The following is an 18,247-nucleotide window of genomic DNA, read 5'->3' on the forward strand; positions in this document are numbered from 1 at the left end:
ACAATGAAATACACTATTTTTATCCTTATCCTATCTATTCATCCGCCTTCTTATTCCACTCAATCCCATCCCTCATACAGCAGTCCTACCAAACGCCTCGTAAGATCAATTGGAGTTGTACGTATATTGTACTAAATGAAGCCCGTGCGATACGGTTTGTTAGTATTTTCTTAAAAAATATTTTTCATGTTTATGTGATTAAAATTGTTATTAAATTAGTTTTAAACTATTAGATAAAATTCCAAATCTCAAAAGATAATATTTGTATTTAATTAATTTAAACTTTAAAATCTTATTCGTCAATTTTGCTTACGTGGCATTTGAATTATTTAATTGTAACAGAAATTAATAATCTCTTATTTAATTGGCTACAACTTACATTTATAATCCTATATGGCGCGCTAAGAAAATTAAATCCTACGTGGCACTCTAAAAACTCGGGGAAAAACTCCCCTTTATATATATATATTAGATTATTAGATTGGTTATCAACATGACAAAAAGACTTGCGTGGACCTAGTCCACAATAATATTACTGTGGACCCGAGGTCTATACACACGCAACTGACTTTATATTGAACATAGTGACCATTATTTTTAACATAGTAACCTTATTTTTAACCTAGTAACCTTTATTAAAACTAATACAACGTTTAATAATATTGTGAACTTGAAATACGACGCTATTACCCTAATTTTAACATAGTGGCCTTTATTATTTATATTGATCAATATATACTACCTCCGTTAATTATTATGTGCAACTTTGAGGTATTATTTGTGAGATATAAAATATTCCAAAGTTGCACATAATAATTAACGGAGGTAGTAAAATATTTCATTACAAAAATAACCACTTAGGCCTATATATTACCAAAATGATTTTTATTTCAATATAGTGACTTTTTTTTTAATTATAGTGACCCTTTTTTTATTAATAAAACAACCATATTTTCTCTACTTTCTCTAATGTTAGTGGTCCACGATAAATTAGTGTGAACTAGGGAATTTGTCTCAACCCATCTTAATTGAAGACAGAATCTAGCCGATGCCCGCGATTCACTTTGCCAGAAACTTGGCTATTTCTCTTTCAAAAACTCCAACTAAATTAATCCATCGTACTTTTTGTGTCACCCAATTTGATTTTCAACCTGGGTTTTCCACATTTCAACGATCAAACTTCAGCATTAATGAATCCCAGCTTTTCGGTTGTTTGGTTAATGGAAAATTACAGCATGCACGCCAACTGCTCGACGAAATGCCCCACAGAAGAAATCAGTCTTCAGTTGTTACATGGACGTCTCTGCTCACTAAATTCTCTAAAAGGGGTCTTCTTGATGAGGCTCGGACTTTGTTTGATATCATGCCAGAGAGAAATGTTGTTACTTGGAATGCTATGCTTTCTGGGTATGTGCAGAGTGGTAGGATCAGTGAGGCTTGTAAGTTTTTCGAGGCGATGCCGATGAAGAATGTAGTGTCATGGACATCATTGCTTTGTGGGTTGATGAGCTCTGGGATGGTTGAGGAAGGAAAGGCACTTTTCGTGGCGATGCCGGAGAGGAATGTTGTTAGTTGGAATTCAATGATTGTTGGGTTGGTAAAGAATGGGGATTTGGAGGGGGGAAAATTGATGTTTGAGGCAATGCCAATTCGGGATTCCGTTTCTTGGAATGCAATGATTAATGGGTATGCAGAGAATGGTATGATGGAGAAAGCCAGGGTGTTATTTGATCAAATGGTGGATAAGGAAGTAAATGTAATTACATGGACTACATTGATATCTGGGCATTGCAGGGCTGGAGAAGTGTGGATTGCCTATGATTTGTTTCGTCGAATGCCTGGAAAGAATGTTGTTTCTTGGACAGCTATGGTTGGTGGATTTTCTTGGAATTCTTACTATGAAGAAGCTATATTGCTAGCTCTTGAAATGAGGAGGGTTGGTGTGAAACTGCACGAAGAGACCTGTATTTCACTAGCTTATGCCTGTGCTGGGATTGGTTACCCTAGACTTGGTATGCAGCTACATGCTTTAGTGATCACCAACAGTTACGAATACCATGATCATAGTGGACGGCTTTTAAATAGTCTGATCTATATGTATTCTAGATATGGCTTGATGGAGTATGCTCACTCTATCTTTGAGAACAAAAAGTATTGGACAACACAATCCTGTAATGCTTTGATTAGTGGTTACATTCAGATTGGAAAATTGGACAAGGCTGAGTATATCTTTAAGATTATGCCTATCCATGATAAAATTTCAGTGACTTCCATGATCAGCGGGTATTTTGATGCTGGACAAGTAGCTAAGGCGTATGAACTGTTTAATAACATGACTGACAAGGATGACATTGCGTGGACTGTAATGATATCCGGGTGTGTCCAAAATGAGTTGTTTCTAGAAGCTATGTGTTTATTCTCAGAAATGTGGATAGAAGGTGTAATACCTATACAGTCTACGTACTCCACTCTTCTTGGAGCAGCTGGTGCAGCAGCTCACCTGGATCAAGGCAGGCTGTTGCATTGCTTATTGATTAAAACACAAATGAATGTGGACTTAATCCTTGGAAATTCGCTGATCTCAATGTATGGAAAATGTGGTCAAGTTTGTGATGCATACCAAATGTTCTCAAGCATGGCTTGCCATGATTTAGTTTCTTGGAATTCCATGATTATGAGTTTCTCGTTTCATGGACTAGCATGTGAAGCTTTATCACTATTTGATAACATGATAAAAGAAAAGATAAAACCAAATTCTGTTACTTTCCTAGGCGTTTTGTCAGCATGCAGCCACACAGGATTGATGAAAGAAGGTTGGCTTTTCTACAGGGCCATGAAAGAGGATTATGGAATTCAACCTGATGTGGAACACTATATATGTATGATCAACCTCCTAGGACGTGCTGGGAAAGTTGAGGAAGCTGAACAATTTGTGTTGAGTTTACCTCCTGAGCAAGGTGTTGCTGTTTGGGGTGCATTACTAGGTGTATGTGGAGTTAATGAGGGAAATGCCATTGTTACTGGCCGTAATTTCCAGCGACTCCTTGAGCTAGATCCTACAAATGCAGCAGCTCACATTGTTCGCTGCAACATGCTTGCCGCAGCTGGCCAGTATGGAGAAGAGAGACTTCTACGTAAGGAGATGAGATCAAACAGGATGAGAAAGGTTCCTGGATGTAGTTGGATATCAAGTGGGGAACGAACTCATGTATTCCTTTCAGGAGATGGAGCACAATCTCGAGGTCATGAATTGTATCGTAACAGATAAAGTGTTGGATGAAAGTGTTTGTCTGCAGGAACCTTCATACATTCTGGCTTGACTCTGCTATACTGAGATAGAAAAGGCTTGCAGTAAGAAAAGTTATTCTTGATTGAGGATGCAGATATGACTAGTAGTCTAGTACTATAAGTCTATAACAATTGTTCTATTTTTTGCTACAACTGAACCTGCAATCAAATTATTTGCACACAGTTGCAGAGTTGAGGACTAAGATGTAAGATCTATCATGTATATTGTAAGGATGGATAATGTGCTACGACCTGAAACAAGTGGACATTCTTTGTCATTATTTAGAACTAGAGAAGTGTAGACGCAGTTGTGCATTTCTTGGGAAAGCTGTGTATATTTTGTGTGCCTGGATGTATACTTGCATTCTCTGTATTTTCCTTCCGAATCTAACATTTCATGGGAAATCTGTGTATAATCTTTTTACGTAGTATATCCAAATATGGGACATTCCCCAAGTTCAATGAGAACTGGAATACAAAAGTAATTGGTGGTGCTCCAGGAAGCAAGTTCAAAGAAAAATGATGAAATTTCACAACGATAAGATCGAGAGGGATTTCTTGCTAAATTAAAAGGCAAACCAGCAGTAAAGAACATTCTAGCAATCAGAGAATCTAAAGTTTTTCTTGCAGTAACGTCATGTAATTTGGAGATTGGATTTTCCTTTCTTTTCTTTGATGTAGTAGGAACAACGGAATCTGAGCCTCCTGGTGGTAAAGGAACATTATTAGGTGCTTGATTATCTTTTTTTCTTTGAACTTCTTCCTCCAACATCTCCATCTCACGCAATCGATTGTAATTAACATTAGGACATTTTGCAATTCCTTTTCCCTTAATACCAAGCAAATGACTCCTAACTCTAGTGTATGTTCCTTGATAATTACTACCACATAAATCACAAATCCACAAAGTATTTCCACCTTTCCCCCCAACCTTCTCAACCTTAGTTACATATTTTCAAAGGGGACTATTTTAATCAATGATTTTCTCAGAGGGATTATTTGTTGTTTGACTTGTTTCAGACTCAAGATTAGTCATAATAATCAACGACAATAAGCTTAAATAAACTTCTCCTGCTTGATATAAAAAATATATATAATTACTCAATTAATTATATTCTCAATAATCCATAAAGCACATAAATTGCAAAACACGTGTATTCTACTCCACTACTCCAGCATATACATAATTGAATTGCTTGAAAAGTTGAAAAGATACATTAAAAAATTAAATAAAAAAGTAGTACTAATATCAATATCACTACCAAACAAAAACCATTCAATCAACTATCAAGGCAATCATGATTCATGGAGTACCGATCAAAATCAAAAGGTTGAAAACTAAAACCAAAAATATAAAAATTGATCGGTAGTACATATCAAAGTCAAAATTGAAACAAAAATACAGAAATCGGCCGGTGGTTGTTCCGACAAGGTGGTGACGGCGGCAAACAAGGGTCGGCAACTATGGAAACGACAACTATGGAATTGCTGCAGTACTGCTCGTAATATGTAAAATCAAGGGTTTAATTGCAGGGGAAACGCCTATTTATAGTGGGAATCAAGTTTCCCAAGGGTTTCCAAACTTCCCAATTATAAGAGACGTATCCAATATTTAGGAAACTCACAAAAACGTTTCGAAATACGTTTCGGAGACGGTACGTGAGGTAAATTTGTCGTTTCCGTGCATCACAGATCAAGAGAAAGCTCGGCAAACTCAAGAAATCCCCCTTCTTCCATGTTATTAAATTAATCACCACCGATATCCCACATCCGTGTTTTCTCTTCTTTGTATTCATTTGTGTTTCTTGATAGAAGTCGAAGATTGTTATGAATATAAACCAAATCCTCATCTCGTTGTGGAGTTAACTTATTTCTTCTTAGTGAATGAATAAAATTGTATGTGCTCCAATTGCGTTCACAACATGATGATGAAGTAGGTTGTCCAAGAACTCTTAAAGCCAATGCTTGTATAATAGGAGTAGATGAACCAAAACTTGCCCACCAGAGTATAGGATCCATGGTGCTTCTACAATATAAGTTCTCTCCACCCGTATATGGTCCTGACTTGAAAGAAAACATCCCAATTCTTCCATAGCATGTTTAAAATCTTGAGGTTCTGGAAAAAGCTTTCTGAAACACTTAATTCTCCCTTCAGATACTTCTGCATCTCTATGAGGTGATACTCTATCAGGATCCTCATGAAGCCACGCATCACTATAAAACCTTGAAAATAAAATCAATTTCATAGTGTTATGAATGCAATACAAAATATTTAAAGATAAAAAAAATAATTAAAGTAATAAATGGAGTAAAAATACCTAGGGTTTAATGAGTGAGCTAAACAATGAAGAGGGGTGTTGCTTTTCGCCCAACGTGATACCAAAATTTTAAGAACTACTTCATAGAAGTCAGATTGTTGATCATGTTGCAAGCCTTCATGAGTATAAATTTCAAACTTCACCTTTTCAATCATAGTTAGGGGTGAGCAAAAAATAAGGGTACCCTGAATCGGAACCGGAACCTGTTAGGAACCGCAGGTTCCGGAACCAGAACCTGTACAAGAGGTTCCGGTTCCGGGTAGCAAACTGGAGAACCTGTTGTAATAGGTTCCGGTTCCGGTTCTCATTTTTTTTGGAACCGGAACCTGTAGGGTACCCTGTACTTGATAAAAGTATCACTTAATTTCAAATTATACACTAATTCTTACTCAATTTTTAAATAATAAATATCAAAATTACAATTATAAAAATATATATATTAAATTTGTTAGACAACTACTATTAGTTTGTCTTATTTGCAAGTTGCAAACATTATAAATTAGTGACCAACCAGTTTTTTTATTAAAAATTCCGCAAAAAAGTTAGTGAGTATATTATAATACAGGGTACCCTGAATCGGAACCGGAACCTACAGGTTAGGTTCCGGTTCCGGTTCCCAATTTCCAGGAACCTGTTCAACAGGTTCTGGTTCCGGTTCTCATTTTGAGGAACCTGTTGCAACAGGTTCCGGTTCCTGGAATTTTTACAAGGTACCCTGTTATGCTCACAGTTGTGGGTAAAAATACCCAGTATACGTGGACCAATCCCATAGTGACACGTGGCCCAGTTATAGGGTGACACGTGTCACCACGGGAAGATGCCACCTAATTCAGAGTCCTTAAGGCCTCAGGCAGTCTCGTCGTGACACGTGGCCCAATCAGAGGGTAACATGTGTCGTCATGAGAAGATGCCATGTGTTAAGGGCATCTGTTCCCTTAATAATCAACATGCCAGAAAACCCTAACAACGTCAGGGCCCAAATCCCGAGAGATATCAATGAAAGCCGCAAAACGGCGCCCCCAGAGTAACACGTGGCATTCACTGATTGCACAACCAATCACGTCACGCAAATCTAGGGTATAAACCCTAGAGAGGGGCACGAGTCCCACCCCTATAAATACCCCAATCATTTATGATGGGAGGGGGATTCAGACAATTGAAAACAACAGAGCATTAAATAGCTCCAACTTCTCTCTACTTTCTCTCTCTAGCCTTTTCCGTTTTGATCACTGACTTGATCGTCGGAGGCGAATATTCCGTTGATCGGAATATTCGTTGTTTTGCAGGTGGGACTGACTCATTGCCAGAAGAGCGTGACCAGTATCCTAGGAAATCCAAAAAATACCCGAAACATTTGGCGTCGTCTGTGGGGATACTCGTACGTTATGGCAATAGACGGTCAGACACCTAATCCAGGCGAGGATGGGCATGTAGAGGATTTAATCCCTACGATCCATACTAACGATCCTCTGATATCCACATTTGAAGAAGCTGATGACCCTCCTGTTACCGCTGCCTCTCTTAAGGCCGCGCTTTACAAACTCAGAAAAGAAATTGAAAATGGAGCCTCTACCTCTAGGCAGCCGCCCAGGAGAGAGGAACAGAGGGCTCCAAAGAAGACACACAGCAAAGCAGTCCATGCAACGGACGCTGGAAACACTCCCTTTAGAAGGCCGACTGGAAGGTCCCCGAGAGTACCGCGGACTAATTTCTCTGACTTGCTGGCGAAAACGCAGTCGGCTGGGGGGAGGGGTAGGCAGCCTCGAAGAGAGGAGCCTGAGCCGTCCAGACGATGGAAGGACGCAAGAGATTACCTTCGGCATAAGCAGCGGGAGCGCGCTGCCTACTCGGACACGGCCTCAACCCCAACTATGCCGGATGATTTTTCACATCATTCTCTTTCCCAGCATACCAACACGACCATCTCCAGTGGAAGTCAGGCAGTCCGCACCCCAACTCCTATTCTAGTCTTCCATGCTCAAACTCCTATTCCAGCCCAATCACTGCAATATCAACCTCCTCAGGGGTTCAATGGCTTGATGCAGCCAAACCCCCAGGCATACGGACAATTTGGGCCATACGGGCAGGTATACGGACAGGCTCCCTACCTGGCTGGACCGTCCGTGCAACCACAGCCCATCGATTGGCAGATGCGCCTACTTACTCTGGGAGATAAGCCGCCCCCGTTTTCGCAAGATATCTTAAATGCCCCTCAGCCGCCAAAGGTGAAGAGTGTGCTTGTGGGAGCCTATGATGGCACGGGTAATCCAGAAGAGCACATCACTTCGTACAGGAACCTGATGTACTTGTAGAGCGTAGATGACGCCACTTGGTGCAAATGTTTCCCGGCCACTCTGAAAGGTGTGGCGCAGGATTGGTTCAACAGTTTGCCGGCCGGTTGCATCAATTGTTTCACTACTCTTAGTTTGCTGTTCGTGGGAAATTTTTCATACAACATACCGCCTCGAAAGACTAGCCTTAACTTGGCGACAATCGTCCAAGAAAAAAATGAGGGCTTACGCTCGTACGTCTAGCGATTTAACCAAGAAAAAGCCCAAATTCATAATCTACCGGACGAAATGGATTACTCTGAATTTCTCCGGGGATTAAGGCACAATGGTTTTAAATTTGACTTGCTAAGGAAAAAGATTCGGACATACGCAGGTGTTCTGCGGGAAGCCGAAGCTTATATTGAGGCAGCGGACTTTTGTTCGCTCACAAAAGCAGAAGCGCCGGCCAAGGAGGCTGAGAAGAAACCTTCTCAGCAAGACTTGGCCGGCCAAAAGAAAGATGGAAAAAAGAGGAAGGAAGTTTGGGTGGCTGATGGCCAGCCACATAAGTCCAAGAAGGTCAAGGCGTACGAGCCTCAGTTTGAATTCAACAAGGATTGTTATTCTATTGATGTGTCTATTTTATATATTATTTTACCCCCGTCCCTTGGTCATAATTAGTAGTGTTTTTGGCTCTTTAGAGCCACTTTTATTACTAATCGGTGTTTTCCAGTGTTTTCGTAGATTTGGTTGATATTTGCAGGGATTTATGCTTTTGGAGTATTTTCCCGAGATATTTTGGAGCAATCACGAGTATTAGAGAAACACGACCACTTTTGGAGCCCAAGATCGGTGAGATCCGGTGATTAAGGGCTCGGTAATTTGGATCACGAGGCATTTGGACCATGTATTCGAGACCCGAGAGGAAATATGGATTGGGCCGAGAAACCTAGCCCAATCGAAGTCCAAGCCTCGAAGATGAAGACCGGGCCCGATCGGGCAAGCATACGCCCGATCGGGCGGCTGCGTGCATTAGTGCCCTCAAGGAAGAGGCGCGCCCGATCGGGTGAGCTGCTAGCTCGATCGGGCGCGGCACATCAGTAGGAGCATAGCAAAAAAGGCGCGCCCGATCGGGCGGCCTCTAGCCCGATCGGGCGCGTGTTTCTGGAAAGGCTCTTTTGTCGAGCAATTAGTTTCTAATTAGGAGTTGTTTTAGTTTTGTTTTTAAGTACGTTTTTAGGACGATTAATTACTTATCACATCTTCTTTCTTAGACTTTCTCTCTCTACTTAGTTTTCTCTCTCTTAATCTCTCTCTAAACTTTTGTTCTTAATTCTTTCATTAATTCCAGATTTATTTTGGTAACGATTTCTCTTCCTTTAATCTTATTTATTTTATTCCTTTCATCATGATTTATTTTATTACTTTGATTAGTTTAGTTTTTAATATGTGTGAGTAGTTTAATTTCTAGGGTTTATGGGGATCTAATAAATAATATGAAGGGGTAAATTATTGTTGTTGATTATCAATGCTAGATTAATTTCCTATTGATTGATTTAATGCTCTGTGACTAGATTAGGCCTATCTTTTATGCATGAGTTTGACAATATTGATTCAAGAATCGAGAGATGAGAATTAATGTTTAGGTCTAGTTTCAATAGGCAAGTTAATTTATAAATGGTTAAGTCAAGATTCGAGAGATGGGATTTAATACCGGTAAATTAATTGTGTGATTGTAATACGTAGCGAGAGCCCTTTACAATCTGGTTAATTGATGCATTGATGATTGACTATTATTGATTATTGGTATTGCATGATGATTTCTTATTGGATTGTTTTAATGTTTTACAATTGCGGCTTGTAAAAGTATAACAATATTAAATTGATGAATCGAGCAGATGTTAATTTGATATTAAAGGCTATTTTCAATAAGGACTTAGATCTAGTAAATTGCGAGAGCCTGTTAGATCTATGTTGATTAATAAATTGCGAGAGCCTGTTAATCATGTTGTTTATGCAATGTCAATGATTGATTACCCTGTTTTACCCTGGAGTATTATTTATTGGTGAACCTATACCCTAGATCCCTTTATATATTGTTTTCTTCCTACTCTCATTCTTTGTAGTTTAGTTTCTTACTTAATTATAAATTTTGGTTACTTAAATAATTTAGATTATAATATTTAATTAGGAGTAAAAAGACTTGTTTCCCTGTGGAGATCGACCCTACTTCCCTATCTACCTTAGTTAGTGATTTAGGTAATTATTTTTGATTAGGGGATACGAATTTACCCTGTCAAAATTTGGCGTCGTTGCCGGGGAAACGGTTTTATTTTTATTTCTGATTGTTTTTGTAGTCTAGATTATTTCTCTTTTGTCTCAGAGAGCGCTAGTTCTCTGAGACAAATCTCATATTTGCTTCTAGTTTTTGTTTATGCCCAGGTGTTCCAGATCAGGTTACATCCCTTTCGATCCTGAGATCGAACGTTCCTTCCATAGACAGAAAAACTTCTACAAGCAAATCCTGGCGGATTCTAGTGATACTAACAATAATCACCGCGATCCTCCAACTGATTCTAGCAATTCAGAGACATCATCAGACATAGAATCAGAGATGGCGGCTCCAAAGAAGCTTAGTGATTATTCACAACCAAAGCTTACGGATTTTCCACATCTCACCCCTACTCCGGCTCTTAATGGGGTTCAATTTGAAATTAAACCTCAATTTATAACGATGATAGAGAGGAAGCAATTCAGTGGAGCAAAGGGTGAAGACCCGAATCTTCACATTGCCGACTATTGTCAATATTGCAACACCATCAGACAAGCCGGGGTCACTCAAGACCAGATCAGGGAGATTCTCTTTCCCTTCTCTTTAACTGGAAAAGCTAAATTGTGGTTTAATGGCTTAAATAGAACTACACTTGGTATAACTGACTGGGAAACTCTTTCTATAACAAGTACTATCCTGCAGAGAGAACAGCAGTACTACGGAGTGCGATTCAGAACTTTGCCCAAGAAGCCGATGAGTCTTTATATGAGGCTTGGGAGAGGTTCAAGGACTTACAAAGAGAATGCCCTCACCATAATTTAGCGCAATGACAGTTAATCCAAGCCTTTTATAACGGCATTGGAAATTCTTCTAGAATAATTTTAGACTCTGCAGCTAGTGGGAGATTCATGAATCTTAATGTTGATGATGCAGGTCAGGTTATTGAAGACATGGCGATACATAATTCCCAATATGGGAATGCCAAAGGATTTGCTAATAAGCCATTTACAACTTTAGAGGATTTGCTAATAAGCTGCGGCCATACTTCTTGGCACATTCAATTGTGGTCTACACAGACCAACCTCTGAAGAAGTCATTTACAACTTTAGAGGCAAGCGGCCGTATGCTTAAATGGGTCTTGGAAATGAGAGGCTTTGACATTGCATTTGAGCCAAGAAAAGCAATTAAGGGCCAAGCCTTTGCTGATTTTTTAGCTGAAATGACTCGACCGGATCTTCAGACGGCCGGCGATCAGATCTGGAAAGTGTTCGTGGATGGTAGTGCGACAGCTACTAGCTGTGGTGCAGGTGTTATATCAGTCTCCTGAGGGAGACAAGTTTGAATATGCTCTGAGATTCCAGTTTCAAGCCTCTAATAATGAGGCCGAGTACGAAGCCCTCTTGGCCGGCCTTAGAATGTGTAAGGCGGCAGGAGCGACAAAAATTGATGTATGCTCGAACTCCCTACTTGTAGTCGGCCAGGTGAATGGAGACTTCGAGGCGAGGGAGCCGGCCATGATAAAGTACTTGAAGATTGAAAAAGAGGAGGCTAAGAGCCTAGATCATTTTACTCTGCAGCAGGTCCCTCGTTCGTCCAATCATCAGGCGGACGCCCTCTCTAAGTTGGCATCCTCAGCATCATGTGATACTCCCAGGTCAGTGTTTTGGGAAGTAAAAGAAAAGAGGAGTATTGACGCTAAAACAATACATGCCATTGATAGAAGCTCCACTTGGATGGACGGGATCATATCTTACCTAAAGGATGGATTACTCCCGGCCGATTCTAAAGAGAGCTGGCTGATGAAAAAGAGAGCGGCCTGGTTTAAAATTAAGCAAGGAGAGTTTTCAAAAAGGCATTTGTAAAGCCGTACCTGAAATGCATCACTCCTGAGAGAGGGCATGATGTCTTGGATGATCTTCACCAAGGGCAGTGTGGTTCTCACATTGGAGGACGAGCTTTGGCTGAAAAGGCTGCCCGCCTGGGTTACTACTGGTCGAGCTTAAAGTCGGACGCAATGGAAATGGTAAAGAAGTGTGACAAGTGCCAGAGGTTCGCAACATTAATTCACCGGCCCGCCAACAGTCTTTCGCCCATCAGCAGTCCGCTCCCCTTTGCCAAATGGGGGATGGACATTTTAGGACCATACACACCAGCGTCCGGCCAAAAGCGGTATGTGTTTGTAGCAATAGACTACTTCACAAAATGGGTAGAGGCCGAGGCCGAGGCCGTCCGGGGCATCAAATGGACGGATGTTTCCGCCTTCATATGGAAGAGTATTATTACCCGCTTTGGCGTCCCTCAGTCTATGGTGTTTGACAGCGGACCTCAGTTCGAAACGCCTCAACTAAAAGAATGGTTGGAAGACCAAGGCATAGCTCACTGCTTTGCCTCAGTCGGCCGCCCACAGGCAAATGGTCAGGTAGAGACATATAACAAATTGATCTCCAATGGAATTAAGCGCAAGCTTGAAAGAGCAGGCGGCTTATGGGCTGATGAGTTAGTCAATGTGTTGTGGTCCATACGAACCACGGCCAAGAGTTCCACAGGGGAAACTCCTTTCTTCTTAGTCTATGGTGCCGAGGCGGTCCTTCCAATTGAAATGTATGAGCCCACCCTTAGGGTAATGCTATATGATGAAGCGGCCAATTGGGAAGCCATGAAGACTGCCCTAGATTTCCTTCCTGAAGCCAGGGGCAACGCGGCACTTAGACACGAAATCTATCGTCTACGGATGACAAGGGCGTACAATCGCCGAGTGTCTAAGCGGCCGATGAAGTTGGGAGATCTGGTCCTAAGAAAGATGGAGGCTGTGGGACGAGCAAATGAAGATGGGAAGCTGACCCCAAATTGGGAAGGGCCGTATCGAGTCAGGGAAGAAGTCTGAGATGGGACTTATCGTCTCGAAGCCATGAACGGCCGACCCATTCCGCGTACATGGAACGCTAACAATCTAAAGAGATATTATGTTTAAGTACTTAGCCAAAAGCTGTGTATACAGCTAGGTCTGTTGACCGAGCAATGTAAGCAGTACGGCCACAACAATGTAATTTTGACAAATTAATGAAAAGTCAAACATTGTTATAATTATTTTTCCATTTAATTTATGCTTATTTGCACAATCATAATTTATACGGCCGCGTGAAATTTGCAAGTAGGTTGCTTGCAACATAGCAACTCGGTCGCAGAACAAAAGTAAATTAAATAAAATAAGAATGGGCAACTTGATCCCAAGTCATATGAATGCGTCCGCCCTTAATTAAGGCGGACGAAAAAGGTAAGGTACCTTGTAAAACCCATATAATGGGGCAAGGGCATACCTAGGCATTCCAGCCCAGCCGAACATGAAAATTTTGAGTTGAGATCATACTTGGAATTTTCTGAGTGCGTCCGAGCGATAGTTTCAACGGACAAACTCGCATAAAGTCAGTTAAACGGCCAAACAATGTGTTGATTTGGCGTATCACCTAGTCCAAGGGCAATCATTACTATGATTTGATTAACTTGTTAGAAGTCATACCACCTAAGGTATAAGTTCTACCAAGTCAATCAAACCACCCAAAATATGGACTAGGCGAACGCCGAATAAAGGGGCATACCCCCCAATTCTACGAAGATACAAAAACGTGAAAAGTACGCGTACGAAAATGCAAAAACTATGCAAAAACTTGTTAAGTATAAAATGTGCAAAGTATGAAGCAAAATTTGGAAGCTAAATTAATAAAAGGGTCGCTCAAAAGGCGGTAAAATATCTTACATAAAACCGCTCGAAAAGGCGGTTGAAAAAGTCAAGGAAAAATATACATAAAAGATTAAGAAAGCTGAAATCATGGGGCGGCTGGAGCAAAAGCTGGACTCTGGCCTGGGCCGAGCTCTTGAACGATGGCAGGGGACGCGTCATCAGCAGGCGCCTCCTTGCTCTCAGCCTCACCGTCTTTGCTGGCCGCCACTTCTTCGATTTCCTCCTCCTCTGAGGTAGTTGGCGTGACGTCTAGCTCAGGTGAAGGCTGCCCGGCCTTCTTAGCCTCTTCTCTGAGGCAGACAAAGTTAAGACGCTTGGTGAAGCGTTCCTGATAATAGGCCGCCTCTCCCTCGTCCACCATAAGCTCAAAAGCCTCAAAGAAGTGGCTCTTCAGCCTGTCCTCAGCATTCTGCTCAATGAAGACCACCTCATCCGCACTGGGGCCCGAGGTGTTCGCAATTGGAGAGTTAAGTCCTCAACGGACTTCTTTAAACTTTCCACCTCGGCCCTCAGAGCGTCCGACTCGTCCAAGGCCTCCTTCAAGTGTTTTTGGGCCAAGGCCACATCATTCTGAAGCTTCTCGAAGACCTCGAACCCTTCCCTCCAGCGCTGGCCGTCCAGCAGGGCCTGGTCCCTCTCCTGTCTCATGGCATCTCTGGCCACGGACTCTTGCTGAAGGGCCTCGCCCAGCTTCACCAAATCTTCCGCCTGTCGCGCCGCCTTGTCGGACAGCGCGTTGATTTGGGTTTCGAAATAGCGGCGCTGGACGGCCACCTCCCCAATAATGGCATCCTGGGTCTTCTGAATCTGGGCCCAGGCATGCTTCAGCCGCTCATTCTCCTTGTCCTTCCATTCCAGGAAGGCATTCAGCCGCAGGAAGAGCTGCGTACAGGGTAAATGCGTTAGCAAAGTGAGCGAAAAATTGACTAAGCGCATTTGAGGGTAAAAGTTACCTCAGCGCTGCAATTGATCATGGGGCCGAGGAAGCCCTCATATATCCCCCGCAGCTTGTCTCGCTGCTCAGCAGGGACGGCCCAGGCCATGGCTTCCCGCATAGCCTTTCTGTCCGCCCCAGTAAGGGACTGGCCGGGCGTCTTCATGTGTAGCTCCTCTGCAATATCTGTATGCGGACGCAAAGAATTTAATGTAAGTTCAATAAACAAAAGAGAAGAAACGAAATAGAAAGTCCAAAGTTACTTGGACTGACCGTCAGAGAAGCTTGGAGGGGTAGGAAGGTTGAAAGTGAAGGGCGGAGGCGGCGCAGGTTCATCACCCTCTTCTCCCGTCTAGCCAGGCTGGTCGCCGACCGACTGAGTGACCTCCAGCCAATCAGCTTTCTTGACTCTTTGAATGGGCGGAGTCACTTCAGGCTCAGTCGGTTTTTCCGGGGTCGACTTACCCCTATCGTCCGATTTCTCGGACCTAACATGACCCGGCATGGCGGCCGGATCTATGGACTTGGAGGCCCCGCTATCGCTCAGCCGGGGTTGTTCTCCTTTGGACTTCTTAGAGACAGTCTGCGACGTCGTCTTAGCCGCAGAAGTGGAAGTGGTCTTGGACGCGACCGTCTTCCTTTGTTTGGACGCCTTGCCGTCCTGGTCCGTCTTGGACGCAGGGGACGACTGCTTCCGTTTGGACCTGGAGGTTGGAGTGGCCAGCTGTAGAGATAAAAGTTAGTAAAAAGAGAACAAGATAATATAATTGATAAGCCGAGCCAAGTTAGGAAGAAGATCCCTTCCGTAATACATACACGGACGAGAGGAAGAAAGCTAGATGGGTTTACTTACTCCTTTAGTTTGCTCGTACAGCTTTTGGCGAGCCTTGTACCGAGCCAAGTCAATCTCGGACATGTTGACCTCCCCTTTCTGCTCCTGGTCAAGCATCTTGTACGCTTCAGCTGAAAGAGAAAAGGAAAAGGTGTTAGAAAATTCTTCAAGTTCAATAATCTGCGTATTTGTAAGAATATGTGTCCGTGCGTCCACCTTGGGGCAGGTTCTTGTACAGGCCATAGGCGGACATAAAAGTGGGATCCCGCAGCCAGCTGGATAAAGGGACCCAGTTACTTGGAACGCGCTCAGTTTTGCCACCCCTTTTCACCCGCTTGACTTTGAAATATTCAAGCTGGTACTCTTGGCTGGGGTGGACGGGTGGCTTATCGGGCTTGAGGTCCCCGCGTCCAAGTTGAATAGGCTCAGCATTGAACCGATTCATCCGCAAGTTAAATTCAACGTCCTTGGTTTTGATGCGGTAGAATCGGTGCTTCCAGTCACGCCACTTAGAGACGCGGTCCACCACCATCATATAGTCTCTAGTAGAGCTCAAGATGAACCAGTCGTCCGTATCCGCGTCCAGCTTAGTCAGTGAGTGCATCTCACAGAAAACTGCAAAGTCTGGCTTGAAGCCTTTGCAGATGCACGTCACCAAGTACCCAAAAATGTTCAACCAGCTGTTTGGCATCTGGAAGAGGGCTATGTCATACTCGTCCAAGATTGTGCGGACGAAAGGATGGAGGGGGAAGCGCAGTCCGACGTCTAAGGCCGCCCTGTAGACGTTAAAGGATCTTTGGCGCGGCCTCGCTTCTTCCCAAGCGGCCACGGCGCGGGACTTCCGTGGGGGCTGAATCTCGAATCCCTCCCCAAGGTGGAGGAATGCCTTGTAATCCTCAAATTTGTAGTTCAGGTAGCCCAAGGCTGTGCTACCCACTGTGCAGGCGTACGGATCCTTGAAGTTGTCAATATTGGCAACATCCTCCTCGACCGCCTCTTCGCCCTCTGCGGCCGCCGCTCCACCCTCGGCCGCATTCTCAGCTTCATCCTCTTCTCGCTGTGGAGCGCTCCCAAACTCGGAAGACAGTACACTGTCCAGGTCGGCTGCCTCCGCCGAGCTGCGGCTCCTAGAACTATGGCCGCCCCGGGGAGAGATAATGTCTTCAAGTGGCCGTTTGCCCTTATCTTTGGCACCGGCCGCTGACTCCCAGTAGGAGGAGCTCTGCGAAGGGGCAGGTCGGACGGTTCATTAATTGAAACCCCCGTTCTTGGTCTGTCCGACCTGCCATATCGGAGATAGAGTTCTGAGGGAGTGGGGACGGACGCATCAGCGTCCGCCCGAGAAGAAGGAGGCCCCTCACAGAGTAGCAACTCGGCCCCATCCATGACCGAGTTGGCATATTGGGGGAACCTCAACCCCGAAGTTTGCCCGGATGTTCCCCCCATTGTAGAAGCGCCTTGAGTTCTCTGACGCTCCTCGAATGAGGAAGTTACTTCCACGGCCGAGCAGTGAGTGCCCGTGGAAGCGATCGTAGGAGTGGTGGAAGGGGTCTCTACGTTAACATTGTTTGGGTCATAAGGAGGCCTAGGGTTTACCAGACTTCCGTCTGGATTTCTGGCCGCATGACGATCGTGCGTTTGCATCGTCCGTGCCATGTTCGACTGCAGGGACAGAGAAAAATGGGTGGATGTGAGTTGGTACGCACTAGAAATGGACCCACTCCATGAAGGAGACAACTCGTCTCCGACCACTCTAGACTCCTCAGTCCCAGGCGAACGGCCGGCCTCATGAGGAGAAACGGACGAAGCCGAATGTTGAGCCAGCTTTTAAATAAACAAAGAAATAAAAAGACAAGGAAAAGAAAAACAGGCGGCCTACCTCTGTACGTGTTGAAAACTTGGAAGCCTTGAAGATTGATCGGAAAATTCAACAAATGTCACCGGAAAACTCAAATGCGCGGCGGAGCTCTTGAAGATTCAAAGGAAAACGCACTTTCTCTCTCTAGAAGCTCTGACTTCTCTCTAGAAAATGTAAAGTTCCAAAGTGCCAAAATGAAGTCAAACCCCTTGTATATATAGGGAAAATTTATGGGGGTAAGATAGTAAATTCATCTTTCCCGCCTAACTTAGCTAAACGGTTACAATTTGAAAAAGTGACCTAGAATTTGGAGGGACAAGGAGCAGCTCCGTTAAATTAGGCGGAAAGGATGACCTAATAAACGGCGCGTCCAAAGGGAAGTTGGCAGAACTAAAGCTCTCTCCGAAATGGCAAGACGGTCGCAAAAATCAGACGGCCTACCTTCGTCCGCACCATTTGAATATACAAGCGTTCGCCCTAAAATTGTCAGAAAGTTGACAAAACTCTAATACATTTGTACGCACCAAGGCTACTTGAGGTCAGAGGAGTCGGCTTGTAAGTGTACGAGCCACCCCCTCTGAGGGGCAAATGTTGTGGGTAAAAATACCCCGTATACGTGGACCAATCCCATAGTGACACGTGGCCCAGTTATAGGGTGACACATGTCACCACGGGAAGATGCCACCTAATTCAGAGCCCTTAAGGCCTCAGGCCAGTCTCGTCGTGACACGTGGCC

General features: G+C 43.5%; 1 protein-coding gene and 1 non-coding gene across 2 annotated transcripts; one reads left to right on the forward strand and one right to left on the reverse strand.

Annotated features, from left to right (window-relative positions):
* Positions 1-1,048: 1,048 nt before the first annotated feature.
* LOC145584428 (pentatricopeptide repeat-containing protein At1g32415, mitochondrial-like) lies at positions 1,049-3,576 on the forward strand. Its single transcript, XM_081641272.1, has one exon. It carries the CDS (start codon positions 1,049-1,051, stop codon positions 3,266-3,268), a length of 2,220 nt encoding a protein of 739 aa, XP_081497398.1. The 3' UTR covers positions 3,269-3,576.
* Positions 3,577-10,861: 7,285 nt separating this feature from the next.
* On the reverse strand, positions 10,862-10,968 carry LOC145607275 (small nucleolar RNA R71). The gene has a single exon (XR_014105536.1). It is a non-coding gene; the product is annotated as a small nucleolar RNA R71 (small nucleolar RNA).
* Between the last annotated feature and the right edge of the window lie 7,279 nt (positions 10,969-18,247).

Source organism: Chenopodium album, chromosome 2 (genome assembly GCF_948465745.1).
Source record: "Chenopodium album chromosome 2, dcCheAlbu1.1, whole genome shotgun sequence".
NCBI lineage: Eukaryota > Viridiplantae > Streptophyta > Magnoliopsida > Caryophyllales > Amaranthaceae > Chenopodium > Chenopodium album.

Coding starts and splice junctions, on each gene's coding strand:
- LOC145584428 (XM_081641272.1), top strand. CDS start 1,049: ATGCCCGCGATTCACTTTGCCAGAAACTTGGCTATTTCTCTTTCAAAA.